Consider the following 16,545-nt stretch of genomic DNA (forward strand, 5'->3'; position numbering starts at 1 on the left):
CATATTAAAACCGGTTATGCTTACAGGACCCATTAAACACAAAACATGTTTAGTGCATTTCAAAATGTTGCATTGTGATCACAGTACAACCTTTTAAAATTACAGTACAATTTTTTTTTTTAAGTAAGTAACCTATTGTTGGAATAATGTCTTATCAATGTAGGCCTAATAATAGTCATTTTTTATAGTACCGTTCTTAAAGTCTATGTATGATTTGTTTTATGTTATGTCTCCACCTACCGGCGTAACATAATAATGCGTTTCTCCCTCACCTCTGTCATTCAGTAGCGGCTGGTCATTAGATTTGCTGGTGGAAATCATGCTCTTTCTTGCAGATATGTATCTTCAGATGGCCCTGGTGCCCATATGGCCTATATATTTTGCTCTCCGGCTATTGCACTAGCTTAAAAAATATATATTGGCTCATATCTTCAGGATGATTTGAGGAATGAAAATTCATTTGATAACTTCTCATTAAGCTTGTCTCTCAGCGGTATATGGGATTTTTAAACTATGAGCACGTTTGGGCCTGTGGATTTTTAGGAAAAGCCTCATATTTTCCCCCTCACTAATTCATTTAATTTGCTCACTAACAATGTAAATACTTGTCATAAATCACTTTTTGCCTATGTGAGAAAATTACCGTTTTATTAGATAACTGAATAACATTATGCTCAGAAGTGATGTGGATAACCAAACAGTTGACGCCAGCCATTGTTTCCAATAGTATTTTCCCCCCATTTTTGTCCAGCTGACTAACTTACTGTAGCTACCATTACGAGAACTATAATTATTGGTACTAGTTAGAGGGATAGTTCACGCAAAAATGAAAATTCTGTTATCATTTACAACCCTGTATAAATAATTTTTTCTGCTGAACACAAAAGAAGATATTTTGAAGAAGGTGGTTAATCAAACAGTTTCTGGTCCCCATTGACTTCCATAGTATTTGTTTTTTTTTCATACTATGGAAGTCAAAGTTATATTCAAAAAGTGCTTATGTACAACCCTTCCCCTTTGAAAGCACTTGTTACAAATAATACACACTACAAAGTTTCTCTTTGTTAATATTTAATTACTGATTCTTGGGAACCATTACAGCAAGTGGTGAGTGAACTGTTTCCCAACGGATAAAGGCATTTTTATCGAATCCAGCTGCAATCTAAAGAAATTTCAACTGCAAAACTTGGGGCCAGCCCTATCATTTTCCCTATTCCTTTTTAAAACAAACGTTTTCTTGGTTCTAATGGCAATCACATCAGTATAAAGTTGCTTAATGAACAAACATGACCTAATTGCACAGTAGTACATCCACATGGTTTTTCAAAGGAGATAGTAAATTCCAGAATACCATTGAGCAGACACTGATTTATGGGATTGCAGTTATGTTTTGTACTGTATCTGTTTTAACATCAGATTTGTTACTACAAAGATCTGGATAGACAGAGAAATCGGATCAGAGAGAAAATGCTAAACAGTATTCTTTGATCTTTTAAGGGGAGGTACTACAGGTGATCCTTTCCTTTTATCAAAATAAACTGACTTGCATATGACAAAAATTTTAAATATGCTATTTTGTTTTTTACTTAAACTTTTTTTTTACTTTATTAAAGGGGTCATATGATGCGATTTCAAGTTTTCCTTTCTCTTTCTCACAATTTGTTGAATAAAGTCGTTATATTTGTTTTCTTCGCACACAAAAAATATTGTCGTCGCTTCAGAATTTTACAGTTGAACACTGATGGCAGATGGACTATTCTGACAATGCTTTTCATACTTTTCTGGACCTAGACAGTGTAATTTACTTGGCAGCTAATGGGACAGTCAAGCCTCCCGGTTTTCATCCAAAATATCTTAAATTGGGTTCTGAAGACAAACAAAACTTCTACAGGTTTGGAACGACATGGGGGTAAGTGATTAATGCCAAAATTTTCATTTTGGGGTGGAGTATCCCTTTAAGACTGGTCCACGCCCTCCCAAAAGGCCTCGTTTAAACACGCCCCCACATATCTACATCATGATGTGGGAAGATTTGCATAATGCCGGTCAAATATTCACATAAAGAAAGAAGGCGTAACTTCATTGTTGCTGCTGTGAGAAGAATACAATCCCGGCTGTTCTGACTCACAGTCTGTAAGTACGTTTTCATATTTAAAGAATTTGCCGCTGATGATTCAAACATGAGTTTTGAGCAGTGTAGAGTAGCACTTGTTGTTTGTCATTTCTCTGATCACAAATGCAGACATGGTTTTATGTTTATGTGGCACTATGCAACGCAACGCATAAAAAGACAGTACAAGTCATTATAATCAGTAATTATGTCCCCACTGGATCCTACAAATGCCTCGTTTATTTATAATGGGATTTATTGTTTTTGTCGCGTCGCATCACAATATGGTAAGGGGCGTAATACGCTTGAGGTATTCGGCCAATCACAATGCACCGGATAGCTGGCCAATCAGCGCACACCTCGCATTTCAGAACGATGAGCTTTTGTAAAAATCAACGCGTTTCAGAAAGGCGGGGCATAGAGGAGAAACAATGATGTACAGTATGTGGAAAATAATGTTTTTTGAACCTTAAACCGCATAAACACATTTCATTACACCAAATACACAAAATAATGTTCTTTTTAGCAACATCATATGAACCCTTTAAGTAAAATGTGTGCATGTTAATTAACTTGATTTTCACACCTTTCTAAAGATAATGAAAATCCAGCAATATCATTTGAGCAAAATGTATTTTCAGTGGTAAAACATGTGCCGTATGATCAAAATGTAATTTCAATGAAAAATTGTTCATAGAGTCTCAAAACTGTTAAATTCATGTCACTTGTGCATGTAATACCTCCTCTTTAGCCCATCAAGAAAAGATTCTCCAATTCTCACCACCAACTGATTTAAAAGAATGAAATGACTCAGCAAATTATTCAAAACAAGAAACAAAAGCTGTTGATTCAGTGTTCATTTGAACTGAACTACAGGTTGGGAGTTGCCGTTGTATGCTAATATGTTATAATATTACAAAAGTATGCACTAATATTGACTGAAACTGCAATACTGGTTCTTGAAACTTCACGGTGCATCTTAACTTGCTAATTCTGTTGAACATGGTTGCTGAATACTGTATAATTCATACTTTAAAATTCATGTCTCAAAAAAAAAAAATCAACACAGAAATGAGCAGGTATAGAATAATGGAGCCTGTCTGTTTTATTTACTTGTTTGCTACAGTATTTAGTGACCAGTGACCAGCCCAAGTCCTTCAAACCTTTTGCTAGGAGATGGCCAGTTTATCTCTTTGAATAAACCATTTTTAAAAAGCATAAATGGCGAATAAATTAAACCATATAAATTGAGGCCAAAATGTTTTCTAAACTGCAAACAGTTACAGCCAACTGAGAGTATAGCAGGGTTCTGTTTTTTTTCCGAGGATTCAAGTATCCTGACCAACATTCTCTCATTTGTCAAGTCAGAGATCACTGTCCATCTCGGAGGTAGTCTACAGGGCCAGTGTGACAGTTTGTCCGTGTTGTACCCCTGACCTTAAAAACCACTTCCGTTATGTCTTTTTATAGCATCTCAGATCATTTTAGATACTCTTCGATTTGTGGTTTCTGTTTGTTCCACTAAAAAAGTCATTGTTTTGGTGTTAACTGTAAACAGAAGATAAGATGTCCAGTGAAGCATTAGTCCAAACGTCTAGGCATCAAATTGGCTTCATCTTTTCCAATACACCTCCATTCTTCCCTAAACATCTGAGAACTGTTTTAGCCCTCATCAGTGCTCTTCCTAGACAGAGAAACAGAGTTTAGGATGATATAGAAATATTAGGATTCTGAATTCTTTTTGAACAAAGATCTTTTAACCTCTTGTGTGAAGGAAGTGTCTTCTTGATGGATTCCATTTGCAGAATTTGCACTAGCATGTGCCTGTGAGCCCAAAGAAAGAGTAAAAAACAGAACATTGAATATTTATTACACTGTTAGACCGTGTTAGTATGCAAAACAAAAATAGTGTCCACTGGAGAAATAGACAAGAACAGTAGCAGGTTGTCTGCAGCTGACCTGGTTCTTGTCCGGGCGGGTACGCATGGCCTGCACTAGCTGGTCCACGTGTTGGTTGTGTTCCAGAGCATTCCTCAGGGCATCTTCTGTGCTCAGCAGCCTTTGACGCAGATGGGCCACCTCTGTGTCTGAAGCAGATGGGTCCATCATCGAGTATCGACGATGGTCTGGAGATGACCTCTCACGACCCTGATGTAAGGTTAGAAATAGTGTATTGTATAATAAAAATATTTTATATATATATATATATATATATATATATAATGTCATATATATAACATATATATATATATATATATATATATTTGTGTCTGAAAGGAAAATCTAATTAGTAAAGGAAAATGGAATTATGTTTGTCATAAAACATAAGCAACAGCAGTAGTTGCAGATTTCTGCTCATATATCTCACCAGCAGCAAAAGCTTCTCTCGGAGGGTTTTGATGTCATCCTGTAGTTTCTGCTCCTTCATCCTCCACTCGGCTCTGTGGACTTCACGGCTCAGTTCCCAATCCACTCCCGCTGAGTGACGCGGTGATTCCAGCAATAACACCCGAAGCTCATTCAGGTTCCTGATACGCATTCCCACACACACACACACACACACACACACACACACACACACACACACACACACACAGAAAAAGTCAATATATTGCATAAAACTAAATAATAATATAAAAAAAAATATTAAACAGAATTTTAGGGCAACATTCTTCGGTACTGTAGTGCCTGCTTGACCTAATCAAAGCCAATCAAATTTTAAAAAGTGCATAATCAAATCGAAATGTGCTTCTGTACATAGTTCTTAATGCAAAGTTTAAAATGGATAGTCCACCCAAAAACGAAAATCGTGTCATCATTTACTCACCCTCAAGTCTTTCCAAAGCTTTATGAGCTTCTTTCCTCCGTGGAACACAAAAGAAGAATTTTGAAGAGTGTTGGTAACCAAATGGTTTTGATTCCAATTGACATCCATAGTTTTTTTTTATTTTTTTGGGGGGCGGGGAGTGAATGGGAACCAAAAATGTTTGATTGAACTCATACAGCTTTGAAAAGACTTGAGGGTGAGTAAATGACAAGATTTTCATTTTTGGGTGGACTATTCCTTTAAGGGCAGAGCCCAAACCCCTGACCGGATATTCACTTTCAGCATGTAGCATTGACTGAAAAGGCTAAATGACGTTTTGGGCACAGTTTTAATCAGTGTAATTGTCTTCATTAACTGAAACTGCTCATGAGTGGATTACAATCAGCTAACTATCTATCCTAGTGTATTGGGAAGCAAGACAATCCAGAAGATGGTTTTTCATGACAGGGATAGAATTGAGTCTGGGATACTGATTTCAAATACACACTATATTTAAGTGTAGAAGTTAGATGATCAAAGCATTTCTTGAAATGTGCTTCAAAACTGAGACAATAATTTCCATGTGGCTCAGGCTGTCATTATCATCTCAAACGGTTAAAAGCTCACTCACACCTGTAATAAATCACAAAGTGTCCTCTCCTCCTCCATGTTATACTCTTTACCTCTCTTTCTTCAGAAGCTCCTGGCTAATAACCACCAGCTGGCCTGATGCATCATGGGATTTCTTGGTCATGGACTCCAGCTCTGCCTCCAAGCGTGTCTTTTCCGTAACAAGTCCATCTGCCGCCTTCTCTCCCAAACGAACCTTTTCCTCTAAGGCTACACATAAGATGCCATTGCGTTTATTGTAAGAAGGAGAACAAAATATCACTTGCATCACACTGTTATGATAATAGCTCTCTTAGATGTTTCACAAAAAAACATACCGAGAATGGCATCAATGTAACTCCTTAAATGTGATAATTACCAGTTATTTGGGTCTTCAGGGCATCTACTTGGGTTGTTAGAGTGGATACTTCTTTTTCCCTTTTTGTGAGTTTCTCCAGGGTTTCTAATAGAAAGTTTGAAGTTATAAACACAGGCATAGAGAACAACTTCCGCGTGTTGAAATGTCTGAAAACTACAGTATAAATTACTTTTAAAATTTAGATTAAATAAAACAAAAACATTGATACCAAAATGATTTAGCATACCACTGTCAACTAGATTACATACACTACCGTTCAAAAGTTTGGATCATTAAAATTAAATATATATATATATATATATCATATATATATGCACTGAATATATAATATAAAGTGACAGTAATATTTTATATTCAGCAACATTTTTATTTTTTTTTCAGCAACAATGCATTGAAGTAATTTTATGTTATTGTTAAGTATTTGTATTTTTAATTTTATTTTGTTATTTTTATTTTAAATGAATGGTGTTAAAAAAAAAAAAAAACTGTTTTCCACTGTGACAATAATAGAATATGTTTCTGATGATTTCTGAAAGATCATGTGTCACTGAAGACTGGAGTAAAGGCTGCTGAAAATTCAGCTTTGTCATCACAGGAATAAACTACATTTTTAATTATACTGAAACAGAAAACAGTTATTTTGATTTGTAATAATATTCCACAATATTACTGTTCTACTGTACTTTTTGGTCAAATAAATTCAGCCTTGATGAGCATAAGAGGCTTTTTTCAAAAACACAAAAACAGTAGAGTGCATCAGTTACAGAAGTAAACATAATTTTTCATTGTCAGTATTTGTACACATACCTTCCATATTCTGCTTTAGTTTAATCTTCTCTTCAGAGTTGTCATTATTTTCGATCATCTGGATGGGCAAAGAACATTATATTTAGGTAAACTTTAAAAAACACTTTTTCTGAATTTTTTATGAACTCCAGTCAACAATCCTAAAGGTTTTAGAATTTCTGTTAGAATTTGGAACTAATACCATATGATTTCTATGGGATCACATATTGATAATCTAAGCATCAAATAAGATCCTCCTACTGGATAAATAAAAATGTCATATTATTTTTTTCAGGATTTTAGTTCGTCCAGTAGGATCCTTAAGGATTCTTTAGAACTGGTTCCAAATACATACAATCAAATTCTAAATTTAGCCCTGTATGCACTGGAATTATTGACTAATGTAAAAACTAAAAAAAAAAAAAAATTGGCACATTTGTAAAGAGCAGAATCATTGAAATAAATAGGGTTTTGTCCCAGAGGTCACTGACATTAACATCCTGGGTGGTGTGATCCGCCTCTACAGCTTGGAGTCGGTTCTCACTGACTCTCAGCTTCTCCTGCAGAGAGAGGATCTCTGCTCGACTCTGAGCTTCAGCCTTCTGCAGGGCCTCATAATCTACCATCTTCTTCTCAGCCAGCTCTAGCTGCTCTTTGAGAAGTCGGGTGGCCCTTTCCTGCTTTTCATGGGACTTATCAAACTCGCTGATCCTCAGCTCTGCCTTTTGAAGCTTCTCTGAGACCTCTTTGAGCTCCAGAGAATGCTGGTTGCTCTTGGCTTCCACCTGGATCTTCCAGTTCTCCTCACTCTCCTCTAGCTGGTCCCGCAATTCCTGAAGTCGGGAACGTAGATCTTCACGCTCTTTGGCCATCACGGCAACATCGATCTCATGTTTGGCATTTAGGTTCTCTAATTCCAATTGCTGCTCCATCTTTAAGCTCTCCAGAGCTGCTCTGATCTCAGGTGTGGTTCCTTCGCCCTCCGCTCCACTGGTCTCACTGGCCCCACGATCTCCTGTTAGCGAGGCTTTTAGTTCCACTAGAGCACGTTGATGGTCTCCAATCAAAGCGTCAAGTTTGGCTTTCCAGCTGTCCATCATCTCCATGTTTTCACGAGTGGCTTGCTGAAGTCTTTGCTTCAGGTCGGAGATCTCTTGGCCCTGACGTTCTGTGGTGGCTTTTAGACGTTCAACTTCTTTCTGGCTGCTGTTCAAAGATGCTTCGTACCTCTCGCGCAGCTGGCTGCTCTCTTCACGGCGTTCACGACCTGCAGAGAGAAGCTGTTCTCGCAAAACCAGAGTCTCTGAGCTTATGCCTGATCTGCTGTCTCCAGCGTCTGTGCCTGGACCGGAGGAGCCTCTCTGAAGCCAAGCCTGGAGCTCCTCAACCTCAGCCTTGCGCAACGCCAATTCCTCTTCCAGCTGCATTACACGACTCTTCTCCTCAACTGTAGTTTGCTAGAGGACAGAAAAAGGGTTTAGAAGGATATTTTATATGCCAAAAACCTCCAGTCATTCTGCTCAGGGGCAACTCTCAAAGGATTTAGTCTCTTTTTGACAAGACCTTTGATCTCAATCTTAGGATTTAATTAGAGATTCAAAATAAAGCAAATTTTGAGAGTGTTTGTCAATACATCAAATGGAAAAAGCTCATTATTAAATGACAAAAGTGATGAAAATAACAATACAAACAACTAAGCTAGGGATGCACTATAAACACTGGGAACCTTAACGGTTACGGCCAATATTGAATAAATCTGTAGAGGTCCTTAAAAACAATTCAGAAATTACCATTTTAGGACCATTAAAATTTTACGTGACTTTATTTTCATGACACTTAAATATAACTCAACAATACACAATTTTCATGTAAAAAAAAAAAAAAAAAAAAAAGAAGAAGAAGAAGGAAAGTAATTCTGTAAGTAATCCTGTCCAGTAATAATTAATTTATTGTTCAATTTAAATAATCAAAATTCTATTATTTTTGCATTATAGTAATATTTTTGAGTTACAGAAGACTACTGAGAACTGATAATAATAATAATTTATATAATTTCAATATATATATTATATATATATATATATATATATATATATATATTTTTTTTTTTCTGTGTGTGTGTGTGTGTGTGCAAAAAATTAGCATATTGTGAAAAAGTTCATTATTTTCCATAATGTAATGATAAAAATTAAACTTTCATTATATTTTAGATTCATTGCACACCAACTGAAATATTTCAGGTTTTTTATTGTTTTAATACTGATGATTTTGGCATACAGCTCATGAAAAACCCAAAATTCCTATCTCAAAAAATTAGCATATCATGAAAAGGTTCTCTAAACGAGCTATTAACCTAATCATCTGAATCAACTAATTAACTCTAAACACCTGCAAAAGATTCCTGAGGCTTTTAAAAACTCCCCAGCCTGGTTCATTACTCAAACCGCAATCATGGGTAAGACTGCCGACCTGACTGCTGTCCAGAAGGTCATCACTGACACCCTCAAGCGAGAGGGTAAGACACAGAAAGAAATTTCTGAACGAATAGGCTGTTCCCAGAGTGCTGTATCAAGGCACCTCAGTGGGAAGTCTGTGGGAAGGAAAAAGTGTGGCAAAAAAACGCTGTACAATGAGAAGAGGTGATCGGACCCTGAGGAAGATTGTGGAGAAGGACTGATTCCAGACCTTGGGTGACCTGCGGAAGCAGTGGACTGAGTCTGAAGTAGAAACATCCAGAGCCACCGTGCACAGGCGTGTGCTTTTGAACCAGAAACAGCGGCAGAAGCGCCTGACCTGGGCTACAGAGAAGCAGCACTGGACTGTTGCTCAGTGGTCCAAAGTACTTTTTTCGGATGAAAGCAAATTTTGCATGTCATTCGGAAATCAAGGTGCCAGAGTCTGGAGGAAGACTGGGGAGAAGGAAATGCCAAAATGCCTGAAGTCCAGTGTCAAGTACCCACAGTCAGTGATGGTCTGGGGTGCCATGTCAGCTGCTGGTGTTGGTCCACTGTGTTTTATCAAGGGCTGGGTCAATGCAGCTAGCTGTCAGGAGATTTTTGGAGCACTTCATGCTTCCATCTGCTGAAAAGCTTTATGGAGATGAAGATTTCGTTTTTCAGCACGACCTGGCAACCTGCTCACAGTGCCAAAACCACTGGTAAATGGTTTACTGACCATGGTATTACTGTGCTCAATTGGCCTGCCAACTCTCCTGACCTGAACCCCATAGAGAATCTGTGGGATATTGTGAAGAGAAAGTTGAGAGACGCAAGACCCAACACTCTGGATGAGCTTAAGGCTGCTATCGAAGCATCCTGGGCCTCCATAACACCTCAGCAGTGCCACAGGCTGATTGCCTCCATGCCACGCCACATTGAAGCAGTCATTTCTGCAAAAGGATTCCCGACCAAGTATTGAGTGCATAACTGAACATAATTATTTGAAGGTTGACTTTTTTTTAATTAAAAACACTTTTCGGATGAAATATGTTAATTTTTTGAGATAGGAATTTTGGGTTTTCATGAGCTGTATGCCAAAATCATCAGTATTAAAACAATAAAAGACCTGAAATATTTCAGTTGGTGTGAAATGAATCTAAAATATATGAAAGTTTACTTTTTATCATTACATTATGGTAAATAATGAACTTTTTCACAATATGCTAATTTTTTGAGAAGGACCTGTATATATGTATATATATATATATATATATATATATATATATATATATATATATATATAAACTTTACAATCTGAATCATTAATAAAAGTATATTATTTTTACATTATTGTAATGAGATTTTTTATATACATACACACACACACACATATTGTGCATCCCCCAAATAAACATTTTAATGTTGTTGATAATCAGTATGAAATATCTTGGAGAGTTGCCCACTAGAACTAGAGAACTAGCAAACAGAGGGCAATACAGGCATGAAAGGCAAACAAAGCATTTGCTTGCCCTGCAAACATTACAGTGAATGGCCATTTCTTCAAAAATGGCTCTTGCATGTGCAAAAAAGCAGATATAGTGCAACCTATGAAACTGCACCAGCATTCCTGTTGAATTCAAGCCCAAGCAAGCCTTTCTCAGTCTGTCCATCTAGAAGCAGCCAGGCAAATATGAGATGGAACAGCACACAGCAAGTCCAAAGGAACACATTCAAATTATGCTTAAAGAAAAAATATTCAAAGATGTTTTTCATTCCACAGAACAACCAGATATTAATGTTAGTAATTCTGGAGTCATCTGAAAATGTGATAGTTCAAAGAAAAATATCATTAGAGGTTATCAGAGTTCAGATAATACTACAAGAGTTCATAGATGCAGTCTCAAACCACAAGAGAGAAGTGAGAAAGGCACAGATCTATATAAAATATCCATATTTAATATAGAAGACCCCTCTGAAAACCACACAGTGTGTTACTCCCTTTATATCACCTTGACACTCTCGCCCAGCCTCATGGGTGTTGGCTGGAGCCTGCCTCTGACCTGTTGATAAATGTGAAATCCTGTTGATTAGACTGCCCCAACTGTGCTGCCTTCATTCACAATGACAGCCAAAACTACACTTTTAGGCCCTGTTTATGTCTGGTATTAAGATGTGTTTTGATCGATCAGATCACAAGTAGACAAGGGAGACACATTCCCGCTTACACCTGATCTTTAAATCTGTCTCTCTTGTCCACTTTCACACATTTTCCTGATGAGGGGAGGGTCTATGGGCGGGTGTAAGTATGGGCTTATTCCTGATCTTGTGATCTAATATTGCAAAATAAGCACGCACATTTCAATTATGAATGCAAAGGGAGACACAGAGAATGATTCCGGAGAGCAGCAGCTTTCATTTTTGCTCTGATGGCTGCAAAACTACTGTGGGTGTAGTTGTAGACAACACTGACATATTTTCACCTTCATACCAAACTTACGATTTCAGACGGCAACGTTGTCTGGCTAATGCATTTCAACATCACGTCCCATAATGTTTATCGATTATAGGACGTGGTCTTTAGTGGCTGTTCAAACGCATTGAACCACATGAGCATCTACACTACATGAAAGCAATCCATTCGAATGAGTTTTCAACTCCCTTCGGAAGTGGTCGAAAGTGGACAAGTTCAAAGCTTTTCGTTTACACCTGTATTTAGCGTTGTCCACTTGTGATCGGATCGATAAAAACGCATCTTAATTCCAGTGTAAACAGGGCCTGAGTGGTGTTTGTTTAAGCAAAACCACAATGCTAGAATTGTGTTGGTGGTTGCCAGAGTGTTGCTAGTTGGTTGCTAGGTAATTGCTAGGCACTTGCTAGGTTGTTCATGGTGGTTACTAGGGTTTTGGTCGCTAGAGCATTGGTAGGCATTTGCTATGATGTTCTGGTTGTATGCAAAGGCATCGTTAGTTTCTAGGGTGTTTAGGATGTTCTGGTTGGTAGTTAGGGAGTTGCTAGGGTAGTCTGGGTGGTTGCCAGATTGCTAGGTATTTAGAGGGGTCATTGGGGCATTGATAGGCAGTTGTTAGGGTGTTCTGGATGGCCACTAAGGAGTTGCTGAGGCAGCTGCAAGGGTCTTCTTGGTGGACACTAGGGCAGTGCTTGGGTTTTCTGGGTAGTCACTAAGCATCGCTTTCAGGGTTTTGTGGTTGGAATCTAGTGTGTTCAATACAGTTTTGATGGTGTTCTGGGTGTTTTCTAAGTCGTTTAAGTCATATTTATAGTGTTCTGGGTGGTCATACTTGCCTAGATGCAGCTAGGTGGCTACCAAAATATTCTGGGTGGTCACTAGTCTATTGGTCACTAGTCACTAGTCTGTTGTCCATCCACTTGTCTCTAAGACCCGATATGTGATGAGATAGAACATAAGATAAAGGTGTTGTACAAAATGTACAGGATGATTTAAGTGCAACAGAGGAATAGTATGCATGACCAATAATAACTGTGATGCCTTAGCAACTACCTCTAATTAAAGAAAAATACGGGATAGAGATACAGTGTAGATGTATCAGAGGGGGTTTGTTTCGCAACCCTTTCAAAGGCTGAGGCTGTATTTCAGCATCTAAAATATAATATGAAGACTGATGTGGGGAAATGAGATCACTGCTGAGAAGATAACTCCTCGGCTCCAACCTGAGGGTCTCAGGCAGATGCTTAGAGAACAAGAGAAGACAGACATGAAAAAATATTTTGCAAATGAAAGGTGAAAGCAGTTCCTGGCTAACAGGAGCAATGCTGCCCCACAGAGACAGGCAAAGATCTCCAACACTCGGGACTTCATTTCTGATCAGAGCTGGAGTAAATTCCAATTAAATCAACGTTGTAGACGCAAAAAAATGGGTGAAATTGAAATAAATCTGAAATATCTGATCTTTTGATCTTCAGATCAAATGAGCATATATGGGAGCTTTAGGTGAATGATGGAGATCCCAGGCCTGGTCAGTCAAGCGCAAACAGTGGGGAGCCATAGACACGGGCTCTAACAAAGAGACAGAAACATGGCAATGGGAGAGATGGCTACAGGCTGGGGTGTTTCATCTCCCTGCATGTTTACCATCTTTTCCTCTAACTCTTTCTGAAGCCGCTCTGCTTTGGACTTTTCCAAATGCAGACACTGCTCGAGCTGCCGAATACGGGCATGCTCCAGTTTGGTCTGAGTCTACAGAGAGAAAGAGAGGGGGGAAATGGAAAGACACAAGAAAAAGAGAAAAAGAGACATACATAGGTAGCACAGAAAAAGATTAACAGGTCTTAGCTATTCACCAATCATAATGTGAAGACCAAAGTGTGAAGACGTTTAAACGCAGGAAAGAGTATGTTCTCACATTTGGCATGACAGTATAGGGCTGGATAAACTGAGACATATTTGATATATTTACATACATTTAAACAGATCTCAGTCAGAGTAGATATTATATTAAATATCATTTTTTACAAATGAAAATGAGGCTGTTTAAGTACAGTATGTTCTGTATGTAGGACTGTCATAGGGTTATAGATCAGGTCTAATATCATAACAGTTTTTTTTTTTGTTGACTGAAGATGTTTGGAAAGACATTCTAAATGAACCAATTCTATCATTCAGTGATGGTATCAATTTTCTTCTGTTATCTTCATAGCAATCCTCAAAATTGAAAAAAAAGTACACCTTATCTCCCAGTAAAGTAGTAAAAATGTAGTAAATTAGTAAAAAAATAAAATAAAAAGCAGATACCTCCAGGTCTCCTTTGGTAATGGACTCTTCCTCAACTCTGAACTGAAGATCTTCCACCTTCCTGTCGTAACACATAATGACCACCAGGTGTCAGGGAATTCCTCATTTTGGTAGATACTACATAGACAGCAGTTTTGGACTTTATATTGAGGCCTATTGGCATGAATGCAGGATCACACAAAAACAAGTGTTTAATTACCAAATATAATTGTAGAAATACACTATTTCCAGGTATTTGTCAACAGGTATTTGACATTTATATTTATATATATATTTATATATATATATATATATATATATATATATATATATATGTATATATATATGTATGTATGTATGTATGTATGTATGTATGTATATATATCAGTATCAGCTGTCCCTGTTAATCTAGCAAATGAAATACAATTATAAACCTCATCATATACTGCTGGCTTTTTTTTAATTCATAATTTATTTACAAAAATAAAATAGGTACTGTCACTGGATCACTCTATGGCCCTTTCTAGGGGCCTATGAAATAGACCAGTGTTTTCAGCCTTTTTGACTCAAAGGTCTACCATTGTCCAACACCATTCTCAATGCCCCCCACCAGCATTTCTGCAAAAACTGTGAAAAAGCTGATTGTTTTAAATCTTTTTTTCTAATAAACAGAAACAATAGTTATTTAAAGGGAAAAAAGAAATATGGTTATTTAATTTTATGCATTTTTTTAGCATTTTAATTAAGTTATTGTTATTAATATTAATATAATAATAATAATATATACATTTTAATCATTTTTAGTCATCCTGTGGCCCCCTTGGAAGTTTGCTAAGGTCCCCAATTGAGAACCACTGATGTATACGCTTTTTTCTAATTTTATAGGGTAACATCCATCCTGTTATTACTCCTCGTCTAGAGGACAACTTAAGAAGTGTCCCAGCTACCCCACTCCCCCTGCTTTTCATTTAGCACTTTATTTATGTGTTAAACTTTTTCATTACTTTTCCTTATGTACCTTTTCTCTTCTTCAAGCTGATTGGCCAGTTCCATCTTGTCTTTCTGTGTGCTTGCCAGCAGGGCTCGGACTTGCTGTAGGTTGCTCTCTGCCTCTGTTGCATACTGAATGAGATATGAGAAAAGGTCTTTGTTGTACAGAAATTAATCCAAATGTGGTGTTAAATGGAGTGTGTAAGTTTGTATTTGTGAGTAAATGTAGTAAATGGAATACACATACAAGTGTTGTGTTTATATGTGGGAGTCACACCTGCAGATGTCGGGCCTTCAGTGCCGTTATCTCTTTTTCCACCTCGCAGATACGGCTGGTTGCCTTGGCAACCTCGGCCCGCTCCAGGTCTCTCTCGGCCAGGAGCTGCTCTATGTGCTGCTGTTTCTCCTTCAAGGCTTCCTGCAGAGCCGTGGTCCCTGAGATCTTCCGCGCATACCTCGACGACGTCTCTGTCAGCTGCCAGAAGTAGGCAAAAAAAATGAAATGAAATGAGACTACTGAATTCAAATCCGCACAAGGATTACACATTGAATTGTTAAATGGCTCTTATCAAGGGGAAAAAAATAGCATTTTCTACTCCAAGGGAAAATATAAAGTGATAAATCACGTTATGGCCCCTTTAACAGTCACATCAGGAAGCAACGCTGCAAAATGTCAACATAAGAAATGATTTGCATTGGCACTTTCTTCTTGGCATTTTAACATCTCTTACCAGGCCAGTGCGACTGGGTCGCCCCCCCACGCTGGAGGCCACAGAGCTGACGGAGCTGATGGAGGAGCTGGAGGGGCTGTGAGCCAGAGATGACACACCCATTGCCATACGCTTGCTCTTCTTAGCTTTAGCTGGACTGGTGGATGGGAAGCCAATGCGGATCACTTTGTGAATTGGAGCAAAGAGACCAAACTTAAGCGGGCACTGGAAATATCTAAAGAGAGACCGAGAGAATAAGGAAATGAGGGAGGAAATAGTTCAGTGATGGACTGTAAGAAATGCAAAAATGGATCTGGATTATATTGTTTGTGATTGAGGCTACTCTAACATTCTTTGGAATTTTTCATAATATTACTGTTACTATTACTGTTTTTACTGTGTGTATATATATATATATATATATATATATATATATATATATATATATATATATATATATATATATATATATATATATATATATATATATATATATATATAAATGCAGTCTTGGTAAGAATAGAAGCTCTTTTTTAAAACTTTTGAATGGTAGTGTAATAATGGTCTGTTGTAATTACTGTTGTCTCTTAGTAAACGTTTCTTTTCGTATCATTTCAACTGAACACGGGCAGATGTCCAGCCTGATGTCAAGCTATCATTATAAAAACAAACTACATAATCTACTAAATCTGGCCTTGGACCAAATGTCAACAGTTAATGAGTATTCATGAAGCTGCTTATTCTTGTTTGGAACTCAACCATTCCCGTTCTTCAATGAAAAGACAGCGGAGGTTTAACCTTGGCTCAGCATGTGAATCATTACGTCCAAATTACTTGGCTTAAATTTTACCACTGAAAGTCAACATGAAACTGCATTTGCAATTCCTTTTACTTTAGTAATGTGACATTATTTAACTAAAAAATTATGTAGGGTGGGAGTTTGTCCATCAAGAATTGTTTGGATTAA

The 16,545-nt window shown here is 37.5% G+C and overlaps 1 protein-coding gene across 4 annotated transcripts in view; it reads right to left on the bottom strand.

Moving 5' to 3' along the window:
- Positions 1-3,192: 3,192 nt before the first annotated feature.
- LOC109087823 (CAP-Gly domain-containing linker protein 2-like) overlaps positions 3,193-16,545 on the bottom strand; it is a 36,812-nt gene continuing 23,459 nt past the window's right edge. The window contains exons 5-18 of one of the 4 annotated variants that reach the window (XM_042756942.1): positions 15,600-15,813; positions 15,146-15,343; positions 14,897-15,000; positions 13,900-13,960; positions 13,240-13,344; positions 11,138-11,188; positions 7,182-8,147; positions 6,712-6,769; positions 5,905-5,988; positions 5,600-5,756; positions 4,479-4,638; positions 4,070-4,258; positions 3,872-3,934; positions 3,193-3,794 (exon numbers count right to left, since the gene is read on the bottom strand). In XM_042756942.1, coding sequence (XP_042612876.1) covers positions 3,783-3,794; positions 3,872-3,934; positions 4,070-4,258; positions 4,479-4,638; positions 5,600-5,756; positions 5,905-5,988; positions 6,712-6,769; positions 7,182-8,147; positions 11,138-11,188; positions 13,240-13,344; positions 13,900-13,960; positions 14,897-15,000; positions 15,146-15,343; positions 15,600-15,813 — 2,422 coding nt within the window. In that variant the 3' untranslated portion in view covers positions 3,193-3,782. The remainder of the gene's footprint in view (positions 3,795-3,871; positions 3,935-4,069; positions 4,259-4,478; positions 4,639-5,599; positions 5,757-5,904; positions 5,989-6,711; positions 6,770-7,181; positions 8,148-11,137; positions 11,189-13,239; positions 13,345-13,899; positions 13,961-14,896; positions 15,001-15,145; positions 15,344-15,599; positions 15,814-16,545) is intronic. The other 3 variants (XM_042756943.1, XM_042756944.1, XM_042756945.1) reach the window with 3 other exon arrangements.

This window comes from Cyprinus carpio, chromosome A5 (assembly GCF_018340385.1).
Source record: "Cyprinus carpio isolate SPL01 chromosome A5, ASM1834038v1, whole genome shotgun sequence".
NCBI classification, from domain to species: domain Eukaryota; kingdom Metazoa; phylum Chordata; class Actinopteri; order Cypriniformes; family Cyprinidae; genus Cyprinus; species Cyprinus carpio.